Source organism: Leptopilina heterotoma, unplaced genomic scaffold, assembly GCF_015476425.1.
Source record: "Leptopilina heterotoma isolate Lh14 unplaced genomic scaffold, ASM1547642v1 Lhet_81, whole genome shotgun sequence".
Lineage (NCBI taxonomy): Eukaryota > Metazoa > Arthropoda > Insecta > Hymenoptera > Figitidae > Leptopilina > Leptopilina heterotoma.
In genome coordinates this window covers 3065998-3087149 of record NW_025111185.1, presented here as the reverse complement: position 1 = coordinate 3087149, position 21152 = coordinate 3065998, and the positions used below count along the sequence as shown (strand labels likewise).

At 26.8% G+C, this 21152-nt stretch overlaps 1 protein-coding gene across 2 annotated transcripts in view; it reads left to right on the top strand.

The window, feature by feature from the left end:
- LOC122511166 (cadherin-related tumor suppressor) overlaps positions 1–21152 on the top strand; it is a 152551-nt gene that overhangs the window by 98605 nt on the left and 32794 nt on the right. For both annotated transcript variants that reach the window (XM_043626242.1, XM_043626243.1), the window contains 5 exons: positions 7411–7647; positions 11646–12035; positions 14505–14918; positions 15448–15780; positions 17630–17807. In XM_043626242.1, the coding sequence (XP_043482177.1) occupies positions 7411–7647; positions 11646–12035; positions 14505–14918; positions 15448–15780; positions 17630–17807 (1552 nt within the window). The remainder of the gene's footprint in view (positions 1–7410; positions 7648–11645; positions 12036–14504; positions 14919–15447; positions 15781–17629; positions 17808–21152) is intronic.

Genomic DNA, 21152 nt, shown 5'->3' with positions numbered 1-21152 from the left:
GGAAATAATAATTCATAATAAAATGAACCTATCGATCAAATCGGTTGGGCACGAGGAATGAGTCTGCCATATCTATCTCAGGACGTCGCTAAGTCGTGACCCGGAGCTTTTCGTGCTAAACGCGAAACTACACCATGAAAATCGCATTGAGTAATAGGCAATGGGTAGAGCAGGAAGTCGCGGATGACCTTTCAGTCCCGAGGGCACTGTTGATCCCGCGTGGGTCGATTGAACTCGTCGCAAACTCCCAGTATCACCATCGCAAGAACAATCAGCCCTTTTATCTAGCCCCCTTCCCTTCCCTTCCCTCTACTCTGCGAATATTCCTTTAATCATGAGCAGCTCAAGGGAGAAAATAACTCCGACTCAAAGAAATTCATGCTCAAAGGCATTTTCAACTAAGTTATATGCAGCTAGGTTGGGTTGTCTTCATTTTTTTTCTATTTATACTTCAAGAGTGTAGTTTCAAACTACATTTCCGTCCCTGACAAAAGTTGATAAACCATATCCTTGAAATAAAATAATACTTAGTTACATAAACTATTTGCTACTTTTTTTACGATTTGCTACTATTTGCGTACTACTTCTAGATCTATTTGTATTAGTTGAAATAAAAAAATTACTGTCAAGAATTTTAATAAAATTCTTTTCAGAAATCCAATTATTTTCAAAGATTCTCATAAAATTATTCGCAGAACTTCAATTATTTTTTAAAATTTTAACAAAATTAAGATTTTTCTAAAAAATTCAATTAACTCCATAAATAGCAAAACACTTCTTATAAATTCAATTATTTTCAAAAATTTTAATACAATTCTTCCAAAAATTTAATTATTTGATTAATTTAATTTAATTAATTTCAATTATTATTTTTAGTACAATTTTTGAATAATTTCTTCGAAGAAAGCAATTATTTTAAAAAATGTAATAAAGTTCTGTGCAAGATTCAATTAATTTCATAAATAATAAAATTCATTACAAATATTCAATTATTTTAAAAATTATTAATAAAACTCTTGTCAGAAATTCAATTATCTTAATAAATAACAAAATTCTTTGTATAAATTCAATTATTTTCAAAAATTTCAATTAAATTATTCTTGAAAAAATAATTATTTTTATAAATATCTAATAAAATTCTTTGCAATTATTTTCAAAAATTTTTAAATAATTCTTCGAGTAAATTTAATTCTTTTCATAAATAATAAAATTCTTTGCAAAATCAATTATTTTCATAACTAACATCAATAGTCATCACAAGAATTTAATTATTTTTAAAAGTAATAAATTTCTTCTTGGAAATTTAATTATTTTAAAAAATTCTAATACAATCGTTCGCAAGAATTAAATTATTTTCATAAATAATGAAATGCTTTTTAGGAATTCAATTATTTTCAAAAAAAATTTAATAAAATGCCACACAGACATTCAATATTGTCAAAAATTTTAATAAAATTCTAAGTAAAATTTAATTATTTTTAAAAACTTTTCGCATTTCCATAATTTTCCATATCTACTATTTTCATAAAATTTCCAAACAGAATTCAATTATTTAAAAAATTCAATTCTTTTCGCATAATAAAATTCTTCGCAAGAAAAAATAATTCAACAATTAAAAAAAATTTAATAAAGTTTCTCGATAAAATTCAATTATTTGATTAATTTAATTTCATTAATTTCAATTATTTTTAATACAATTTAAAATAAATTCTTTGAAGAATGCAATTATTTAAAAAAATGTAATAATGTTCTGAGCAAAAATTCAAATATTTTTAAAATTTGTAATAAGATTCTTGTCAGAAATTCAATTATCTTTATAAACAATAAAAATCTTGGTATAAATTTAATTATTGTCAAAAATTTTAATAAAATTCTTCTAAAAAATTCCATTATCTTCATAAATAACAAAACACTTCGAATTATTCTGTTATTTAAAAAAATTTTAAAACAATTCCTTAAGAATATTCAATAAAATTCTTCATCTTAATTTATTTAATTATAGGATTTTTAACAATTTTAATAAAATTCTTCGCAGGAATTTAATTATTTTCAGAAATAATAAAATTCATCGCAAAAATTCAAATATTTTTAATAAAATTTGAATGAAATGTTTTGGACTTTAAATATTTTTAAAAAGTTTTTAACAAAATTTGTGGATAGAATTCACTTATTTTCAGAACAATTTTTATTAAATTCTTCGTACTATTTTCTTCGAAACAATTGAATTTGCAATTTCACAAATTTTATTTTTGTATATTATTTTTATAAATAATAATATTTTCTAAGGAATTCAATTATTTAATTGAATTTTAATTATTTAAAAAATTTTAATTAAATTTCAACTGAATTCTTCAAAAAATGCACTTATTCTTAAAAATTTTATTAAAATTCTTCGAAAGAACTCAATTATTTTAAGAAATGTTGATAAAGTTCTTTATAAGAATTCAATTTTGAGAAAAATTCAATTATGCAATAAATTATTTATTTTTGTATTTCAATAATTGAAATATTAATTTTTTTAGAACTTTTTAATTATAGAATTGATTTAAAATTGAATTTCAGTTAAAATTTTAAATAATAATTAAATATTAGAAGTGTTATAGTGTAAATTTTTAGAAATAATTGAATTTCAACATGTTTTGAATTGAAGTCTTTGAAAATTTTGTTTCTTTTACGACTGCAATAATATTTAAAGTTTTTTTTTAAATAAAATTATTTAAAATTTGAATAATTTTATTTAAATATTTGAGCAATATCATAACTGAATTTTGGAAGTAAAGTCTTTTTGAAATTTAACTATTTCTAGAAATTACAACCGTAATTTCTAGTATTGAATAGATTTTCAATTTTGAAGTATAATTCTTGTGCAAGTTATTATGCACACGATCTATTTGAATTTTGAACTTCTCACTCATCCTCAAAAAGAGAAACAATAATGTCCAGTCTATTATTTTCTGCTCAACAGATTCAGAATCTTGTGAGCTAATAATTCATTAGAAACATCCGTAAAATTTTGACGATGTAAAAACTAATACTCGAGAGGTTTAACGAGCGGATTCAGTGCGGCAAGGAGTACAATCGCAAAAATTGTCTTTATGACATTTAATGGTTGGAATTCTTTTAAGATCCATTCCAGCATTGTCCGCCGATCTGTCCGGGTCTCTTAAAGGCAAAAGGAATGTCAGTCCGATCATAGTTTGCTCTTTGGGTCCATGAAAGAGGACCTTTGCCGACAGTTGCGGAATCTCCCCCCATCAACCCTTTCTTCCTCACTTTTGCTGCTGCTGCTGCTTCTTCCTTCTCCTTCTCCTTCTTTTTCATCATCATCATCATCATCATCATCCTCTCAACTTCTTTCCCAATCTCTTTCTTATGTCGTCTTTCCCTTCCTTTCCCTTCGTCACAAAATCTACGGCACTTTTTATCACAAAACTTCCCTCTTAGTCTCCCTTTTTGACAGCGTCTACCAAAGACCTCAATCAAACTGGACCCATCGTTTTCGTTTTCGTTTCCTCCAAGTCGGTGTGTCACACGGCCTTTTTGTCCCTTTTTCTAGAAAGCATACCAGAATATTCGAATTTAGAATCAAATTCACATGGGAATGTGTTTAAGGAAAGGAGAAAAACCCCTGTAATAACAACAAAAAATTATATTGTATATCACAAGGCTTCGCACTCATCTACTAAAACCTACTATTTACTACTTTTTTCACCTTATTTGTAGTAGAATTTTTTTTATATTTCAGCCACTAAAAGAATTTTTGAGAATTTCCACTACTTTAAATTCGCTAATACTAAAAATCAAAAAACTATTTTCAAAAAATATAATCAAATTCTTTAAAACGATTCAATTATTTTCAAAACATATTCGAAATTCAACTATTTTCAATATCTTGTATTTTCATAAAATTTCGCAAAAGAATTCAATTATTTAAAAAAAAATTGGTAAAATTCATCCAAAATTCAATTATTTTCGCATAAATAATAAAATACCCACAAGAATTCAATTAATTTAGAATAGCATTTACAACAAAAATTCGAAAAAATAAATTATTCAACAAAATTTTTATACAATTCTTCACAATAATTCAATTATTTTCATAAATAAAAAAAATTATTCACAGAAATTCAATTATTTAAAAAAATTTACTGAAATTCTAAGCAAGAATTGAATTATTTTCATAAATAATAAAACTCATAAAAGAATTTCAATTATTTTTAATACTATTTTTAATTAATTAATCGAAAAATTCAATTATTTTCACAAACAAAGTTTTACAGAAGAATTCAATTATTTTAAATTAAATTTCCAGAATATTTATTATATATCGAAAAAATTAATTATTTAACACAATGTTTATAAAATTTTTATGAAGAATTCAATTATTTTTAAAAATAACAAATTTTTTAAGGAAAAAATCCAATTCTTTTTAAACAATTGAGCGGCCGGATCGTAGAAGGGCACGTAAATTTTTCTCGAGCGAAATCTGAGTCCCCTGAACACTCAAAATTCAACTTCTGAATTTAAATATTTTAAATACACATCCTTATAGAAAATTGCATTCCGCATCTTTTTTCCTTATGAAATTTTTTTCTATCTATTACCATTTTCGAAATATTTTGGAAAAACTGTTTTTTTGAAAACTGTAAATTTAATGACATTTTTCACTTCAACTCGCGATATTTCAGACAATTTTAAAAATTTTTCAATGAAACAAAAAAGAAAATGCGTCTTAAGGTATTCTACGAATGATAAAAAAAGAAAAAAGTGGTTTTCCTTATAAACAAAATTGTTATTAATTTTTTTCTTTATTAATGTAAAAATCACGTACTACAATCTTCACGGCTCTCGTTTAACGGGCGAATTTTGAGTAACAGAGAACTTTCAGTGAGAAAATTGTTCATTATGATCCAAAAAAGTTTTCTGGAAAATAATAAGGTTAATAATTAATTAGTGTCGAAATGGTAAATGTTTAAAGTTGCTAGCGACCAAACGCATAGCACACGCCACTGGCCATAACCTATGAAACAACACTCCCAAGCAACTATGGCGAGTGACGCGTGCTATGCGTTTGGTCGCTAGCAACTTTAAACATTTACCATTTCGACACTAATTAATTATTAACCTTATTATTTTCCAGAAAACTTTTTTGGATCATAGTGAACAACTTTCTCACTGAAAGTTCTCTGTTACTTAAAATTCGTCCGTTAAACGAGAGCCGTGAAGATTGTAGTTTGTAATTTTTACATTAATAAAGAAAAAAAATTAATAACAATTTTGTTTATAAAGAAAACCACTTTTTTCTTTTTTTATCATTCGTAGAATACCTTAAGACGCATTTTCTTTTTTGTTTCATTGAAAAATTATTAAAATTGTCTGAAATATCGCGAGTTGAAGTGAAAAATGTCATTAAATTTACAGTTTTCAAAAAAACAGTTTTTCGAAAATATTTCGAAAACGGTAATAGATAGAAAAAAATTTCAAAAAAAAGATGCGGAATGCAATTTTCTATAAGGATGTGTATTTAAAATATTTAAATTCAGAAGTTGAATTTTGAGTGTTCAGGGGACTTAGATTTCGCTCGAGAAAAATTTACGTGCCCTTCTACGATCCGGACGCTCAATTCATTAAAATTTTTCGCAATAACTCAATTATTTTCATAAATAAAAAAATTCTTCTCAGGAATTCAATTATTTTGGAAATTTTAATAAAATTCTTTGCAACTATTTAATTATTTTCATAAATAATAAAATTAATTTCAGGATTTTAATTATTTTTAATACAATTTGACAGAAATTGCTCAATAAATGTAATTATTTTTAAAAATTTAATTTCAATTCCTCAAAAAAATCAATTATTTAAAAAATGTTTTTTTTAAATTCTTTGGAAGAATTCAATTCTTTACAAAAATATTAGAATTTTTCACAGGAATTCAATTATTTTTAAATATTTTAATAAAATTGTTCGAAAAAAATCAATTATTTTAAATACAATTTGAATTGAATTTTTATGAAATAATTCAATTATTCTTTTAGATTTTATAATAAAATTATTTCCAAGAATTCAATTATTTACATAAAATAATTCTTCGAAAAATTCAATTATGCAGATAAATAATAAAATTATTCCCTAAAATTCAATTATTTCGAGGTATTTTATTAAAATTCTTTTCAATATCAATTATTTTCATAACTAACAATATTTATCTCAAGAATTTAATATTTTTTAAAGTAATAAATTTCTTCTTGGAAATTGAATGATTTTAAAAAATTCTAATACAATCGTTCACAAGAATTCAATTTATTATTTTCATAAATAATGAAATGCTTTTTAGAAATTCAATTATTTTCCAAAAAATTTAATAAAATACCACATATACATTTAATTATTTTCCAAAATTTCAATTAAATTCTTCTCGAAAAACCAATTATTTTTATAAATAATAAAATTCTTTGCAAAACTTTAATTATTTTTAAAATTAAATAAAAATCTTCTAAAAATTTCATTATTTTTATTAATAACAAAATTCTTCGTATAATATTTTCAATTATTTTCAGAAATTTGAAAACAATTCTTCGATAAAAATCAATTCTTTTCATAAATAATCAAATTCTTTGCAAACATTCAATTATTTTCATAAATGATAAAATTTTCACAGGAATTCAATTATTTAAAAAAATTTCAATAGAATTCTTTGCAAAATTTCAATTCTTTTGAAAAATTTCAATAAAATTCCTCTAAAAAAATACTATTATCTCTATAAATAACAAAACTCTTCGTATAAATTCTGTTATTTTAAAAAATTCTAATACAATTCTTCAAGAAAATTCGATTATTTTTAAAAGTAATAAATTTCTTCTTTCAAATTCAATTATTTAAAAAAATTCTAATAAAATCGTTCTCAAAGAATGCAATTATCTTCGTAAATAATTTAATGCTTTTTAGGAATTCAATTATTGTCAAAAAATTGTAATAAAGTACGCAATTCAATGATTTTTAATATCTACTATTTTCATAAAATTTCCAAACAGGATTCAATTATTTAAAAAATTGTTTGTAATAATCTTCGTAAGAATTCAATTCTTTTAGAATAAGAGAAACTTTTCAGGAATTCAATTACATATTTATATTAGAATTTGCATAAAATTAGTCGAAAGAAATCAATTATTTAAGTATAAAATTCTTCGCAAGAATTAAATTATTTTTATAAAAATTTAAATTCTTTCATGATTAATAAAATTCGTTGCAGGAATTGAATTTTTCTAAAGTGTCTAAAACGATTTTTTTGGTCGTCTAGTTTAATTTTTCGATAGCCACTTTTTGCTATACTTTTTTAAAATTAATTATAGAGTATACAAAGTACTCAACTAGGAATTTATTATAAAATTTGTATTCACTTTTTGTTTGCAGGTTACTGACACAAATGACAATGCGCCGGTATTTCAAGCGATGGCCTATTCCTTCGATGTTCCGGAAAATGTGCCAAGAGGAAGTCGTGTTGGTCAGGTCATTGCAACGGATGCAGATGCCGAAGGTTTGAACAGTCAATTAAGTTACGCCTTGATTTCCGATTGGGCTAACGACGTGTTCTCCCTGAATCCAAACACCGGAGTATTCACGCTTACAGCAAGTCTCGACTACGAACAGGTTGGTCCTTCTTTTCTTAATGATTAATTTTGTCGTTTAATTGGTCCAGACCTGCGTAAAACCCTTGTTGACCGTCGACCGGAATTGAGTCCTGCGACTGCTGTATAAATATTTATTTATTTAAATCAAACTTGGCGCATTTCACGCCAAGTGAAGAAAAAAAAAAGAAGCAGTGGAATTCAAGTATAAAATTAAAAGATTCTTACACCATTTTTTTTGTCCTTCTTTTTTCATGGAAATATGGTAATTTTGGTGAAACTTTTTTATAGAGAATATTTTTAACAAGCTGCATTGAAATTTTTGGGTTTTTCAGTGTTTTTGTTGAGTTTTTAAAATCATTGTTGCCTGCGTGGAGTTATTCATCTGAAAGAGTATAAAATGAAAATTAATTCCAATAATAAAAAGGAAAGGAAACTGAAAGGAATCAGTATAAATCGAAGCTGCATAAATTACCAGAAGATAGTCTTTGGCGAACTGCGAAGCGATGCAGGTTTACGATCGTGCGGAGAAGCGCATAAAAGTGCAAGTATAAAGTCTGGGCGCTCACCTATTAAACCACCTCTTTGGTTTAAATAACACGGGTCTAGAATTTAGGGTTTAACTCTGATCGACGGCATGGCAGCTCGACAGACGTTTCTAATGCCAGTTCAATGCTGAGGTCCAAATTCTCACGCACACTTCCACAGCACTTCCACCTTTCACTATAGATTCACCTACACGCGTCTAATGAACAGTTGTAAAAGAATATCCAAACTTTAGAGTCTTTGAATCTCTTCTCTGAGTGTTTATTATCGTTATACTCTCGCCAGAGAAATTATTTCCTCCGAGAGTGATTGATTTCTTTTTAATTCAACCCTTTTCTTCAAAATGGAGAAAAAAAGAAAAAGACTCTTGTTTGCTCAATCATTACTCAAACTATTTTTCAAGACGACACTGGATTAAAATAAATAAATAAATATACCTGAAAATGAAGGGTTAAATCTTTTTTGACACTAGAATGTTTTGAGGTGTCCAAAAGACATACAATATTCAAGACTAACTACTCGATAATCCCATTTCTGATTTCTTAATCCCTGAATCGTGTAACAGGCTTAAAAAAGAAATGAGGTAAAAAAAAAGAAAAAAAGTGGGTGCAAACAAGTCTAACCGGCAAGTGGCGATGGTATAAGGCAACAGGGGCAGAAGGCCGTTTATAGAACCCTTCATCAAACTAAATGCCCTTCGAGAGATACACGCCAAGATTATTACTCAGTTCTCCGAGAGAGAACTATTGTCTATGTGTTCGCAAAAGCGTCGACAAAATCAAATGGAAACACAGAAATAATAAGGTGCTGCTCTCCCAAAATCGGTCCTTGTAAAATCGTTAAGTATAGAGTTCAAATGGTCGATTATCGAACGAAGACAAGTTCCGCTCTTCACAAAACGACAGGTCTCTCGTAAATAAATATGGATGCAGATACTTTTTTAACCTTGCATTTAAGTCACGTGACTTTAAATCAGTTTTTAAGACCCAACGAAAAATGCATTCCAACATCCAACCGAACTGATCTTAATGAAAGACTCTCTTTCACTTGTTGAAGATAATGTTACAGTTTTAAAAAGGGATTTTCAATATACAATTATTACAGGTTTCAAACCTTTAATGAAAACATTTTTCAAAACTCTAGTTCAATTCCTTTTTTGTCCTATATAATTAATACAACGATTATAAATATAGATTATAAACAGGGTTACCACAGACAAAATTTTGTCTGGAAATCAGGGAAAAACAAAATAAATTTTTTTTGTCAACCCTGATAAAATCATATTTTTTTATATACTCTATATTTAAAAACTATAAATTTACAGTCGCAATGCGGACTTTTGAAACTTTATCTAAAGCCTCTTAGTTGATCAATCATTCCAAGTTGATGTATCAAATTGACAAGGAGAAAAAAAAAGTTCAATAATATTTCATCAGGAGAATGTAAAAGAAGTTAAACTGGGTTTGGTATCTCCTTAAAAGTATTTGATAGATAAAATATCTTTTAGAAGTGTATATAATGTGTATACGCGAGAGGACAAAGAAGAATAAAGACAGCGACAGCGCCGTTCATTATTGCGATATGTCAAATATCGCGATTTGCCATAATATCATTTTCTTTCATTGTGCGCGCCCATTGCCCGACACACACACATCATAGATCGAATCTCAACTTAAAAACAACGCTCATTCTATATTATGAAGAACGCTATTTAAATTTATCAAATTTTTATCCGACTGCGTCGAGAAAGCAACTTATTGTCGGTGACATTTTTCATATGCGCGCACTCGCCGCGATTTCACCGGCTTTACATTTTCCTTATGAGTCACCAAACAGGATTCAGGAACTGTTTCATTTATTTTGTTTCCGATTGACATGAACAAAGTGTACCGGGGAAAGGAGTTTTATTTAGAATGATTGTGACGCGTCGCGAACAAAACATAGGAAGCAAAATTTTATAGGTTATGTTCGTTTGTTACCTTTTGGGAAATTTCTTTTTTACCTTTTTACCTTGGGAGAAAAGAAAGTCTGATTGGTGGAAGTTGGATAATTTTACATATTATTATTAAGTAGTTACCAAAATTGTCACCAGAAAGCGTTTCGTAATAAACAAACATTTCAGGCATTTCGGGCGCCTTCGTGGGCGCCTTTTAGCAAAGAAAGCTTTGAAATATTTAAAATATAATTCGAAGGAAAAATTATTATACCTAATTGCTGTGTTATAAATTTTAAAAAAAGTTTGTTGAGTATTTCCACATAATTATATGAAATTTAAAACGTTTAAAACTGAAACCTTGAAACAAACATAACCTCTAAATTTTGCTTCTTCTTCGGGTTCTTCGGCTTCTTCGCGACGCGTCACAATTTTGTCGCCATGAAAAGACTTTTGATGAAATATTTTCAAACTCAACTCAGCTGTCTTCATTTAGAAGCAACAAACTTAAAGAAAAAAGAAACAGAAAAAACAAAGAAAAAGAAATTGAGAAAGAACACATTTTACGAAAATGTTATAAGAGACTCAAAAAAAGATAGTAAGGTTACTGAAAATTTTTTTTAAAAAGAACGAAATAATTATAAAGAAATTTTTACAAAGTGAATAGTGATACACGGAAATTGTGCGATGCAGTCGTTTGAATTGTATATAATTATTAGGAAACATTATTTTTCTAAAAGACCAAGTTTAGTTTGCGAGACGAGGATCGGCAGTGCCAATTCATGTCTTTACAATGACCGTTACTCAGAGTGGCGTTAAAAGAAAGAATTTCAACGTAGGAGAGACAGAGAGCAATATCTTTACAGCAGAAAAGCAAAGCACGCAACAAAATAGAGTTTTTATTTCTCCTAGCGCCACTGTGCTTAGATTTGTTGCCAGTAAAATACCAATAAACCCACGCTCTCAACGTCTGACACGCTTTACTCCCGATAGGCATACGCGAAGCATACTCTAATTTATTGGAACTTATCGACACTGAATAATTGACAACGCGCAGCCAGTTAAAATCAAGATCGCTCGAATAAAATTGCTTTTTAATACCCAATAAATAAAATCTTTTCTTAACAAAGATTATTATACGTTTCGAGAAATTTCACAAGAAACATTATTTATTATTCTGCTTGTTAGAATTTTACAATTTTACCGATTTTACTCATGTAATGAAGTTGTTCAACTCTTGACAGAATTGCAAATTAGATTTTAAAAACCATTTTTCTTTCTTGAGAAGATTATCAAATAAATAATTTTCAGTAAATAATAAAAAGAAAATGACTTTGAAAATCGTATTTTTGTAGATTTTTTTTATCTAAAATTCTGTAATGAATAAAAAAAACTACTAACAAGGTAAGGTTTTGATAAAATCGAATATTAATTTTAATTGGACATCAATGAAGGATCGCGAGCATGACGTTTTCTAAATCTTTGTTCTTGATTCTTGTTGGATCACCATTCTGAAAAAGATTCTTGATCTGTTGCCGCAGGTTCAGCATTACATTCTCGTTGTCCAAGCAACTGATGGTGGAATTCCTGCTCTGTCATCCACAGTCACGGTCTACTGTAACGTGGTGGACCTCAACGACAATGCACCAATTTTTGAACCAGGTCCCTATGCCACTGAAGTTTTGGAGAACGCCACCATTGGTACCGCGGTGTTATCGGCGACTGCTCAAGATTTGGATTCATCGGACAATGGAAAAGTTGTCTATTCAATTGTGAGTGGCGACGAGGACAATGACTTTGAAATTGCACCAAATGGAACTGTTTACACGAGGAAATTATTAGATCGAGAGAGAAAATCTCTTTATAGTTTGATACTGAGGGCCAGCGATAGTCCACCGTCTCCTGCTCGAGCCCTGTCGTCAACTGTGCAGGTAAATATTTCCTTTTTATAAAATTATTATACTTATAAATAACTCAATTCTTGACGAACTACCATAAAATTATTATACTTATAAATTATTTAATGAATAATTTTACTTAAATATTTCAAAATTAATTGGATTTCAAAAGAGTTGCGTTTAAAACTTTTATAAATAAATGAACTTTAAAAGGTTTCAATTTGAAATTTTAGGAAATTTCAATTTTTAATTAACTTAATTAGAAATTTTAAGAACTGATTACAGAAATCCAATTATTTTCAAAAGTGATAAACTTCTTTACAGAAATTCAAATATGTTAAAAAAATTCTCCTTAAAATTCCAATTATCTTTATAAATAATAAAATTCTTCTCTGAAATTCAATTATTTTCGAAAAATTGAATAAAATTCTTGTCAAAATTTCAATTATTTTCAAAAAATTTCCTCATTTTAATTTACTTTTAATATCTACTATTTTAATAAAATTTCCCGATATAATTCAATTATTTTCAAAACAATAATTCTTCTTAAAAAGTCTATTATTTTCACGAATAACAAATTTTTTATGGGAATTCAAGTATTTAAAAAAATTTGAATAAAATTCTTCTCAAGAAATCAATTATCTTAATAAATAATAAAATTTTTCTCCGGAATCCAATTTTTTTTTAAATTTCAATAAAATGCTTTATAAATTTGAAAAATTATAATGAAATTCATAATAGAATTAAATTATTTTCGTAAAATTTAACATTCTTTCTAAAAATACAATTATTTTCAAAAATGTTAGTTAAAAATCTTCAAAACAATTCAATTATTTTCGTAAAAAATAAAATTATTTTTAAAAAAATTTAATAAAATTCTTCGTCAGATTTCAATTATTTTCAATTTTTTAAGGAAATTTCTCCATAGAATTTAATTATTTTCAAAAAGTTTTAAAAAATTCTGTGAAATTCAATTATTATTTAAAAAAATTTAAATAAAATTATTCATAAGAAATGAATTATTTTTATAAATAATAATGTTTTTCTCCGGAATTCAATTATTTTCACAAATAAAATTCTTCGAAGCAATTTAATTATTTAAAATATTTTTTAACTCTGCGCAAATATTTAATTATTTTCATAAATTATAAAATTTTCCACAGGAATTCAATTATTTAAAACAAATTTAATAAAATTTTTCGTTAGATTTTTATTATTTTCAATTTTTTAATGAAATTTCTCCATAGAATTGAATTATTTCCAAAAAGTTTAAAACAATTCTGAGAAATTCAATTATTTAAAAAAATTTGAATAAAATTCGTTACAAGAATTCAATTATTTTCATATACCTACATATATAAAAAATTATCGCAGAAGTTAAATTATTTTTTATACAATTTTAAATGAAATGATAGAAAATTGCACTTATTTCAAGGTGTCTAACGGTCAGGGAATTTTTTTGTCAAGGAAAAGTCATGGAAAACTCAGGGAATGTCAGAGAATTTCATTCAAAGTCAGGGAAATTTCTATAAATTTCTATAAAAATTAAAATTTTTTGTTAATTAGCAATTTTTTTAATTTAACAAAACTTAAAAGATTTTTATTACCGTTTGTTTCTATCATTAGATATTAATTTATTGTTAAATATGTAAGTTTCCATATTTTTGTCCCAAAAAAGCAGAAATAAAATCAGTAAAAAGTCAAGGAAAAAGTCAAGAAACGTCAGGGAAAAGTCGGAAAAGTCAGAGAATTTTTTTCTCAATCCTTGTTAGACATCCTGTTATTCTAAAATTTTTTTTTTAAATTCGCCGAAAGATTTAATTATTTTTAAAAATTTTGATAAAATCCTTCATAAAAATCCAATTTTAAAAAATATTCAATTATTTAATAAATTATTTATTTTTGTATCATATTATTGAATTCTTGAAAAATTTTCTTATAAAAATTGATTAGAAAAAAAATTTCACTTAAAATTTCAAATTTTAATTGAATACTAAAAGCATTATAGCTTGAATTTTTAGAAATAATTGAATTTTAAAGGGTTCAAACTAAAATCTTTGAAAATTTGAATTTATACAATATTCTTATGATATAAAATAATGGTTTTATCACTTCGTCTTCTTAAATTTATTATAAATTATTGAATTTCAGAAGGTTTGAATTTGAAAATCATAATTTCTATAGAAAAATAATAATGATTAAATATTTATTGAAAAAAGAAGTTATTGATGTTTTTGAATAATTTTACAATTAAAGAAATTCGTAAATAAATGTAATAGAATATTTTGTTGAGTATCTAATCATTTTGAAAGTGAATCAGAATATTCTTTAGGGTCAGGGAAAAAGTCAAAATTTTGTCTGGAAATCAGGGAAAAAGAAAATTAAATATTTTTAGCAACCCTGATTTTCTGAGTTTGTCACTTTTTACCAAAGTATTTTTTTCGCAATTTGTAAGAAGTAGTTAAATGCGTAATTTACAGAAATATTGTTTACTTTTTGCAGGTAACAATCGTTCTTCTCGATGTAAACGACCTCGCACCGGAATTCATCTCACCGAATCAGACAACAATAATCGAGAATGCACCCTCGAATACGGTGGTGATGGCCATTAAGGCCGTCGATCGTGACGAAGGTCGAAACGGTTATGTTGAATATTCCCTGGAAGAAAATGGATTTCCATTCACTTTGGGAACAGTTGACGGACTACTGCGAGTCTCGGGTCCCTTGGATCGGGAACACAAACCGAATTACACCCTTCAAGTCTCGGCTCGAGATCGAGGAGATCCTCCAAAATCGTCCTCGACAAAAGTCACAGTAGTCGTTCTCGACGAAAATGATAATTCTCCGATTTTCGATCCCAGACAATATTCCGCTACTGTGGCTGAAAATGCGAGTATTGGTGCCAGCGTCCTTCAGGTAATTTGAAAAATCCATTTATTTATTTATTTATTCCTCAACATTTTTTGAATTCCGCTAATAACTATTATGAAGGATAATTATAGACTCGGGTGAAAGGTGTGGTTGAGATAATCTAAACTATACTTGAAATAAAAGTATTTCTAATCTGTTAACAAATAAGCGTTCGATATTTGCACGCCTGAGAAATATTAAATCAATAGCGCCACTAGAGAAACGATGAAACAATATCTAATTGTTATTACACTTTTCTCAAGTCAAAAAATTGCAAAATACATCGATTATTCATTCTCAAGAAATAGGGTCAAATATTGAAAGATAAACGGATCTGAAATAGACAGAAAGCAACTATTTCCTTTTATGTCCGAACTTTAATTAATTTCAATGTTTTATTTATGTTCCTTTATTTATTATTACAACAGTTGAAGTCAAAATTGTATTTTCTAGTATTAACAAAATAAAAATACGTATTTAATTGCGTATGTAAACATTCTTTGCGGAGATAGTAAAAGTAGAAAATTGGTATTAGGTTTCAGCAACAGATCGAGATGAAGGTGCAAATGGCAGAGTTCGCTACAGTATTGTGCTTGGTGATGACAACCGTGATTTTACAATCTCAGAAGATGGTGGAGTGATTCGTGTGGCGAAGAATTTAAATTTCGAACGAAAGTCGAGATATCGTCTTACAGTTCGAGCTGAAGATTGTTCACCGGAAATTGGAGGAATCTCAAGGGACGATACATCAGAAGTAATCATCACTGTCTTGGATATTAATGACAATGCGCCCGTTTTCCTCGACTCTCCCTATTTGGCTCATGTTATGGAGAATTTGGTGCCGCCCGGCGGAGGATTTGTTATCCAGGTATACTTTTATTTATTTTAAATGTTCAAATGGTTCAAAAAGGACAAAAGTTTGGAGTAAAAATTTTCATTTCCACTTCAAACCTTTGTCTTTTTTAACCTTATTTACACTCCAAAACTTTTTGTTATGTTAATACAGGCCTCGGATATCATGACTTTCTCGACTTTTCTCGACTATTTTCAAAAAAGTGCAAATTTTTGGATTTTTCTTCAAAAAATTGCCACAAAATACTACATTTTTAGTATAAAATGCAACTTATTTCGATTTTTATAGTATGAAAATTAAGACAAATCTTTCAAAAATTGTTTTTAAATAATATTTTTAAAATATTCCAATAATTAAAATTTTTTCTGAATAATTGAAATCTGATAAAATTTTATTGACAATAATTTATTTTTTCTTAGAAATTTTTCATTCTAGTTTTTTAAAACTCAATTATTTTCAATATTTTCAATTACTTTCCGAAAATACAAAAATATTATTAAAATTTTTTACAATTATTTTTAACATTCTAGAGGGAACAATCGTGTTACAAATATTAAATTAAAATTATTAAAAAAAATTAATTAAAAAATTAATTTTTTTAGACTATACAAAAATTTTTCAAGAAATTATATTATTTTCGAAAAATTACATAACATTTTTAAAAAACTAATTCTTGGATTATTGTTTTATCATAATTTGTTTAAGATTCAATTATCTTCGAACAAAGTAAATTAACATTTTTAAAAATTTACTTTTTTTAGACTTTTTAAACTTTCAGAGAAATTTTATGTTCATGTTTATAATTAAAATTGTTGAGAAAAATTTGATTATTTTTTAATGTTTTTCAAAAATTCAATTATTTTTAAAAGATTTTTTATTTTAATTGTTCATCAATTTTTGAATTTTGTATAATTTGAAAAACTATTATCAATCAAAAATTATTTAAAACTATTTTTAAAAAATAAATTTTAAGATTTTTTTATAAATTTTTAAAAATATTATACATTAATAACCGTTTTTAAAAAATATGTAGAGTTACAATTACAATTATTGTAAAAAATTGAATTTTTCTATTTAAATAATTGCGGATTCTCGAAGAACTTTCGGCAAATTATTAAAAATAATTGATTTAGAGATGAAGTTTAGTTAACAAAATTGTAGAAAATAATTGAATTTTAGAAGTATTATAGTTGTAATTTTTAGAAATTATTTAATTTCAGAAGGTTTTGAATTGAAATTTTTTAAAGATTTTATTTACAGTGGGGAAACTAGAAGTATTTAAATATTTGTTTAACAAAATTATGAAAATTTTAAATAATTGAATTTTGAAATCAGTGACACAAAATTAAATTTTTGTGATAACATTGATGTAAATAAACGACTTTTTCGACTCGTTTTGTATTTTTAATCGACTGAAGCGACTTTTTTTTAGACTTATTGTAGATCCGAGGTCTGTTAATGTTCTCATTATTAATATTTATTACTCTTTTATTTATATTTATTACTCTCTTTTATTGTTCTCATTAATATTTATTACTCTTTACAGGCAAAATATTCAATAAAAAGCGTTTCTCACTTGGGAAAATCTGAATCGAATCGTTAATAAAGCAAAAACGGTGACAGTTTAATTTTCTAAAGAAACAAACGATTTTAAAATAATAATAAATAGTTTTAAGCAAATACAAATAATAATTTTACGCGTATAGAACTTCAATGTTGAAGAATCAAAGTCCTATTTCTAGATTTGAAATAAAATGTTTTAATTCGTTTTAGTCGTGAAAAAACAAAAATGTTTGACGCAATTTGTAGAGATACGAAAACTTTAATCCTATACAGTAAATTTATTTTCAATTTATTATTTCAGGTTCAAGCGTACGACGCCGATACTCCGCCATACAATGATCAGGTCCGCTATTTCCTGAAAGAAGGTGACACTGATCTTTTCAGAATCAATGCCAGTACTGGAGATATTTTTCTACTTCGACCATTGGACCGGGAATTAGTGTCAGAATATACCTTGACCCTCGTCGCTATGGATACCGGTAAGTAAAATTGATTCATATAAAATTCTGAGAAAAAGGCATTTAAAAAAAAGCGGTATAATTCTATCTACGATTTGCGAAATCGAATATGTGACGAGAGTTTCTTAATTCTTGAAAATATTATTATTTAATTGAAAATAATTAATCACGCAGCTAATTGTTATTGAGTTTATGACGAAGAAAATAGATGACTTTGATCTCGTGGCGATGAGTCAATAATGATAGGCACATCAGATTCACTAATGCGTTTGTCCAGGCGTGCTTTTAAGGTTGCACTTTAAGTGCGTGTCGCGATGCGTGCACGATAGGTGCGTGCAGGTATAAACATGAGGAGAGTGGCCTCCTCTTCGGGTAGGTACCTAGATATAGATGGGAGATAGACACACGCAGCTTGGAGAAAATAAACCATTAGAGGAAATAGGAATGCAGAATTTCTAAACCTGAGATTTAGGTTCCCTTCACACGTTGCCTCAATTCACTTTATCTCGATCGAATCTTTGTCATTAAACTGATCCAATTCTTTTTTCTGTTTTAATTCTCTTTTCTTTTCTTTTTGCTTTGGGATTTTAATTTTTTCAGCGGCGAAATAAAGGCAAGAACTTTTTTTCGCGAGAAAAATGAATGAAATCGGGGAAAACGAATAGAAATGAGAAGCGAGACCACCGAGTAGTAGTCTCGACTAGTTTTTCTGTTATACATTCCTATTAATCAATGACTCTGAAATTGCTGGGTTGGGTTATTTATAAAGAAAATTATATGAGATTAAGATGGATAACTTGCATATAAAGTGGAATACTTTGAGGCACATTTACAAGGGTAATGACACTTTTTTCGACTTCCTACGAACAGAGGAATGTTTATACCTAGTCTAGAGAATGACGAATTACACTGTATGTATCAAATGAGGATTGGATAAATGACAAGAGAGTAACGGAGTCTCGCTGGGAAAGGCTCTACTGACACTACTTAAATTCCACCTTCTCTCACAGTGAGGGGAGCGACCGAGACGGAAAACGAGTATGATGAAATCTTGATTCACTAAATCACAAGCATCACAAGTAGTCACGCCAGACTATTCGATTGTCACATCACTGCAGTGATGCATTAGAATTAATACTCTCCCGCCTTTGAACTTGAACCAGCTTCATCATTTCTCTATTTATTTCTTAATTCTTAGAATGATCTTCAAAAAAAAAGTCTAAATTCTGTAATCAGTAATTATAATTTTTGTATTTAATTTTCCCATACGTTGAATAAAAGTATGTATGGGGAAATTCTTTACACTTGATCGATCTGATAAACTTGCGTTTATATTGTAAATAAATAAATAGGAATTTGTCTAAGAATTTAAGAGTTGCAAATTGTTAAAATGATAGGGCAAATATTTACCAAGTCTTTGGATGAATATAGTACTGAAATTGCACGTTTCAACTGCAAGAAATATTTACTGAAGTTGTAACTGTTTTTATTTGAGTGGAATTTCCGTCCATTAGCTAGCACCTGTGTCCTGATAATAGAGACGCACACCTATTAATTCCAGACATTTTTCGTTTCTACGGGTGTACCATTCTCGCGTGTTAAATATATTATATACGCGAAACGTCGAGTATCACAACTGCGTATAAGGTGTGTATAACGCAAGGGAAATAAGGGACCATTGGTCCGAGCTGGAATTATCTGTACATCAAACCTCGCGGCGACCAATACGAGTTCTCATATTATTCTTCATTGCAAGCAACCATCGTAGTGGAGTTGAAAATTTAGTGTAAATATTCAGAGAGTTGTTTAATTAATAAATAATATACTTTAGGCACTAGGGAGATTTTGTATTGATTCGAAATTTTGTTTTTAAAATTTTTTATTTATTTGTTTGAAATATTTAAGTTTCGTGTCACTGTAAATGAGATAAAGTCGCTTCATTTTTTCCTTGACACTAAAGCCCACGAAATGATATTTAAAGTACCTCATGTTCTCGTGAGGATTAGACCTTTTCTTGAGCATATATTACGGTAGCGCAGAAACTGCCATATAACGACCTATTCTCATTATATTACTCAAAATTATCAGCGCTTCTTATCTTCCACTTGTCTTGAAGTCAATCACATAAACTCTTTCACTCTACACGCATTTTATGTAATACCCATGGATGCAAGAATAATATATCTATCTTAGACGTGAGAAATTTATGACAATTTCTCTTGAGATTCTCTCACGAATACTGAATACTATATAGTAATAGACTTCTGTATTTTTTGTTGAACTGTATTTAAAAATTCAAAGAAAAATCATCCTGAACTTATTTTTGGTGCTTTTCATTATGAGTTCTTTATCGAAATGAGTTTTGCCAGCAAAATTTAATTTTCTCAAAAAAATTTTCTAATACATTTATTTACGAATTTCTTTACGAAAAAATTCTTTAATTTGTAAAATTATTCGAAAACATTAATTGTTTTGTTTAAAATAAATATTTAATCATTATTATTTTTCCATAGAAATTAAGATTTATAAAACTTTTAAATCCAAACCTTTTGAAATTAACAATTTCAAGACATATTTTTATTATAAAACATGATATCGATTATGTTTATATTACAACAATATTATTACTATTTCTTCAAAATTATTTACAATCATTTCAATTAAATTATTATTTTTTGAAAACTTTTCAAAAAATTCTTCTATAAATCAATTATTTTTAATAATTTTTGAAAAAGTTGTTTGAGAATTTTTAAATACATTTATATACAGTTCAATTTTACCAAAAATATCGATTATTCGCAAAATTTCTTCAACTAAATATATATTAAAAAATAAAAACTACAAAATATAATTAAAAAAAAAGATAATTAAACTTTTTAAAAAAAATTAATTCTACAGAATTGTTAGTTAAAAGTATAAAAATTCAAATTTTCAAAGATTTTAATTAGAAATCTTTTCTTTCAAAATACAATTATTTCTAAAAATCCACGCTTTCAATATTTAATTGAAATCTAAAATTCTAAATAAAATACATTTTTAAATCAATATTTATTAGAAAATTCTACGAGAATTCAAACTATTTCAAGACAAAAATAAATATTTTATTATATTGAATGTTTCAAACCTGAATTTTCATAAAGACTTTTATCAACAAATTTTTAAATAATTGAATTCTCTTGACAAATTTTAATAAAATTTTTAAGAATAATTTCATTTCTCGAAAAATTTGATAAAAATTGTATTAAAAATAGTTTTTTTTTAAATTTTATTAAAATTTTTGAAAATAATTGAATTTCGGAGAAAAATTTTATTATTTATACAGTTATTTGAAATTTTGTAAATTTTTGAACATAATTGAATTTTTGC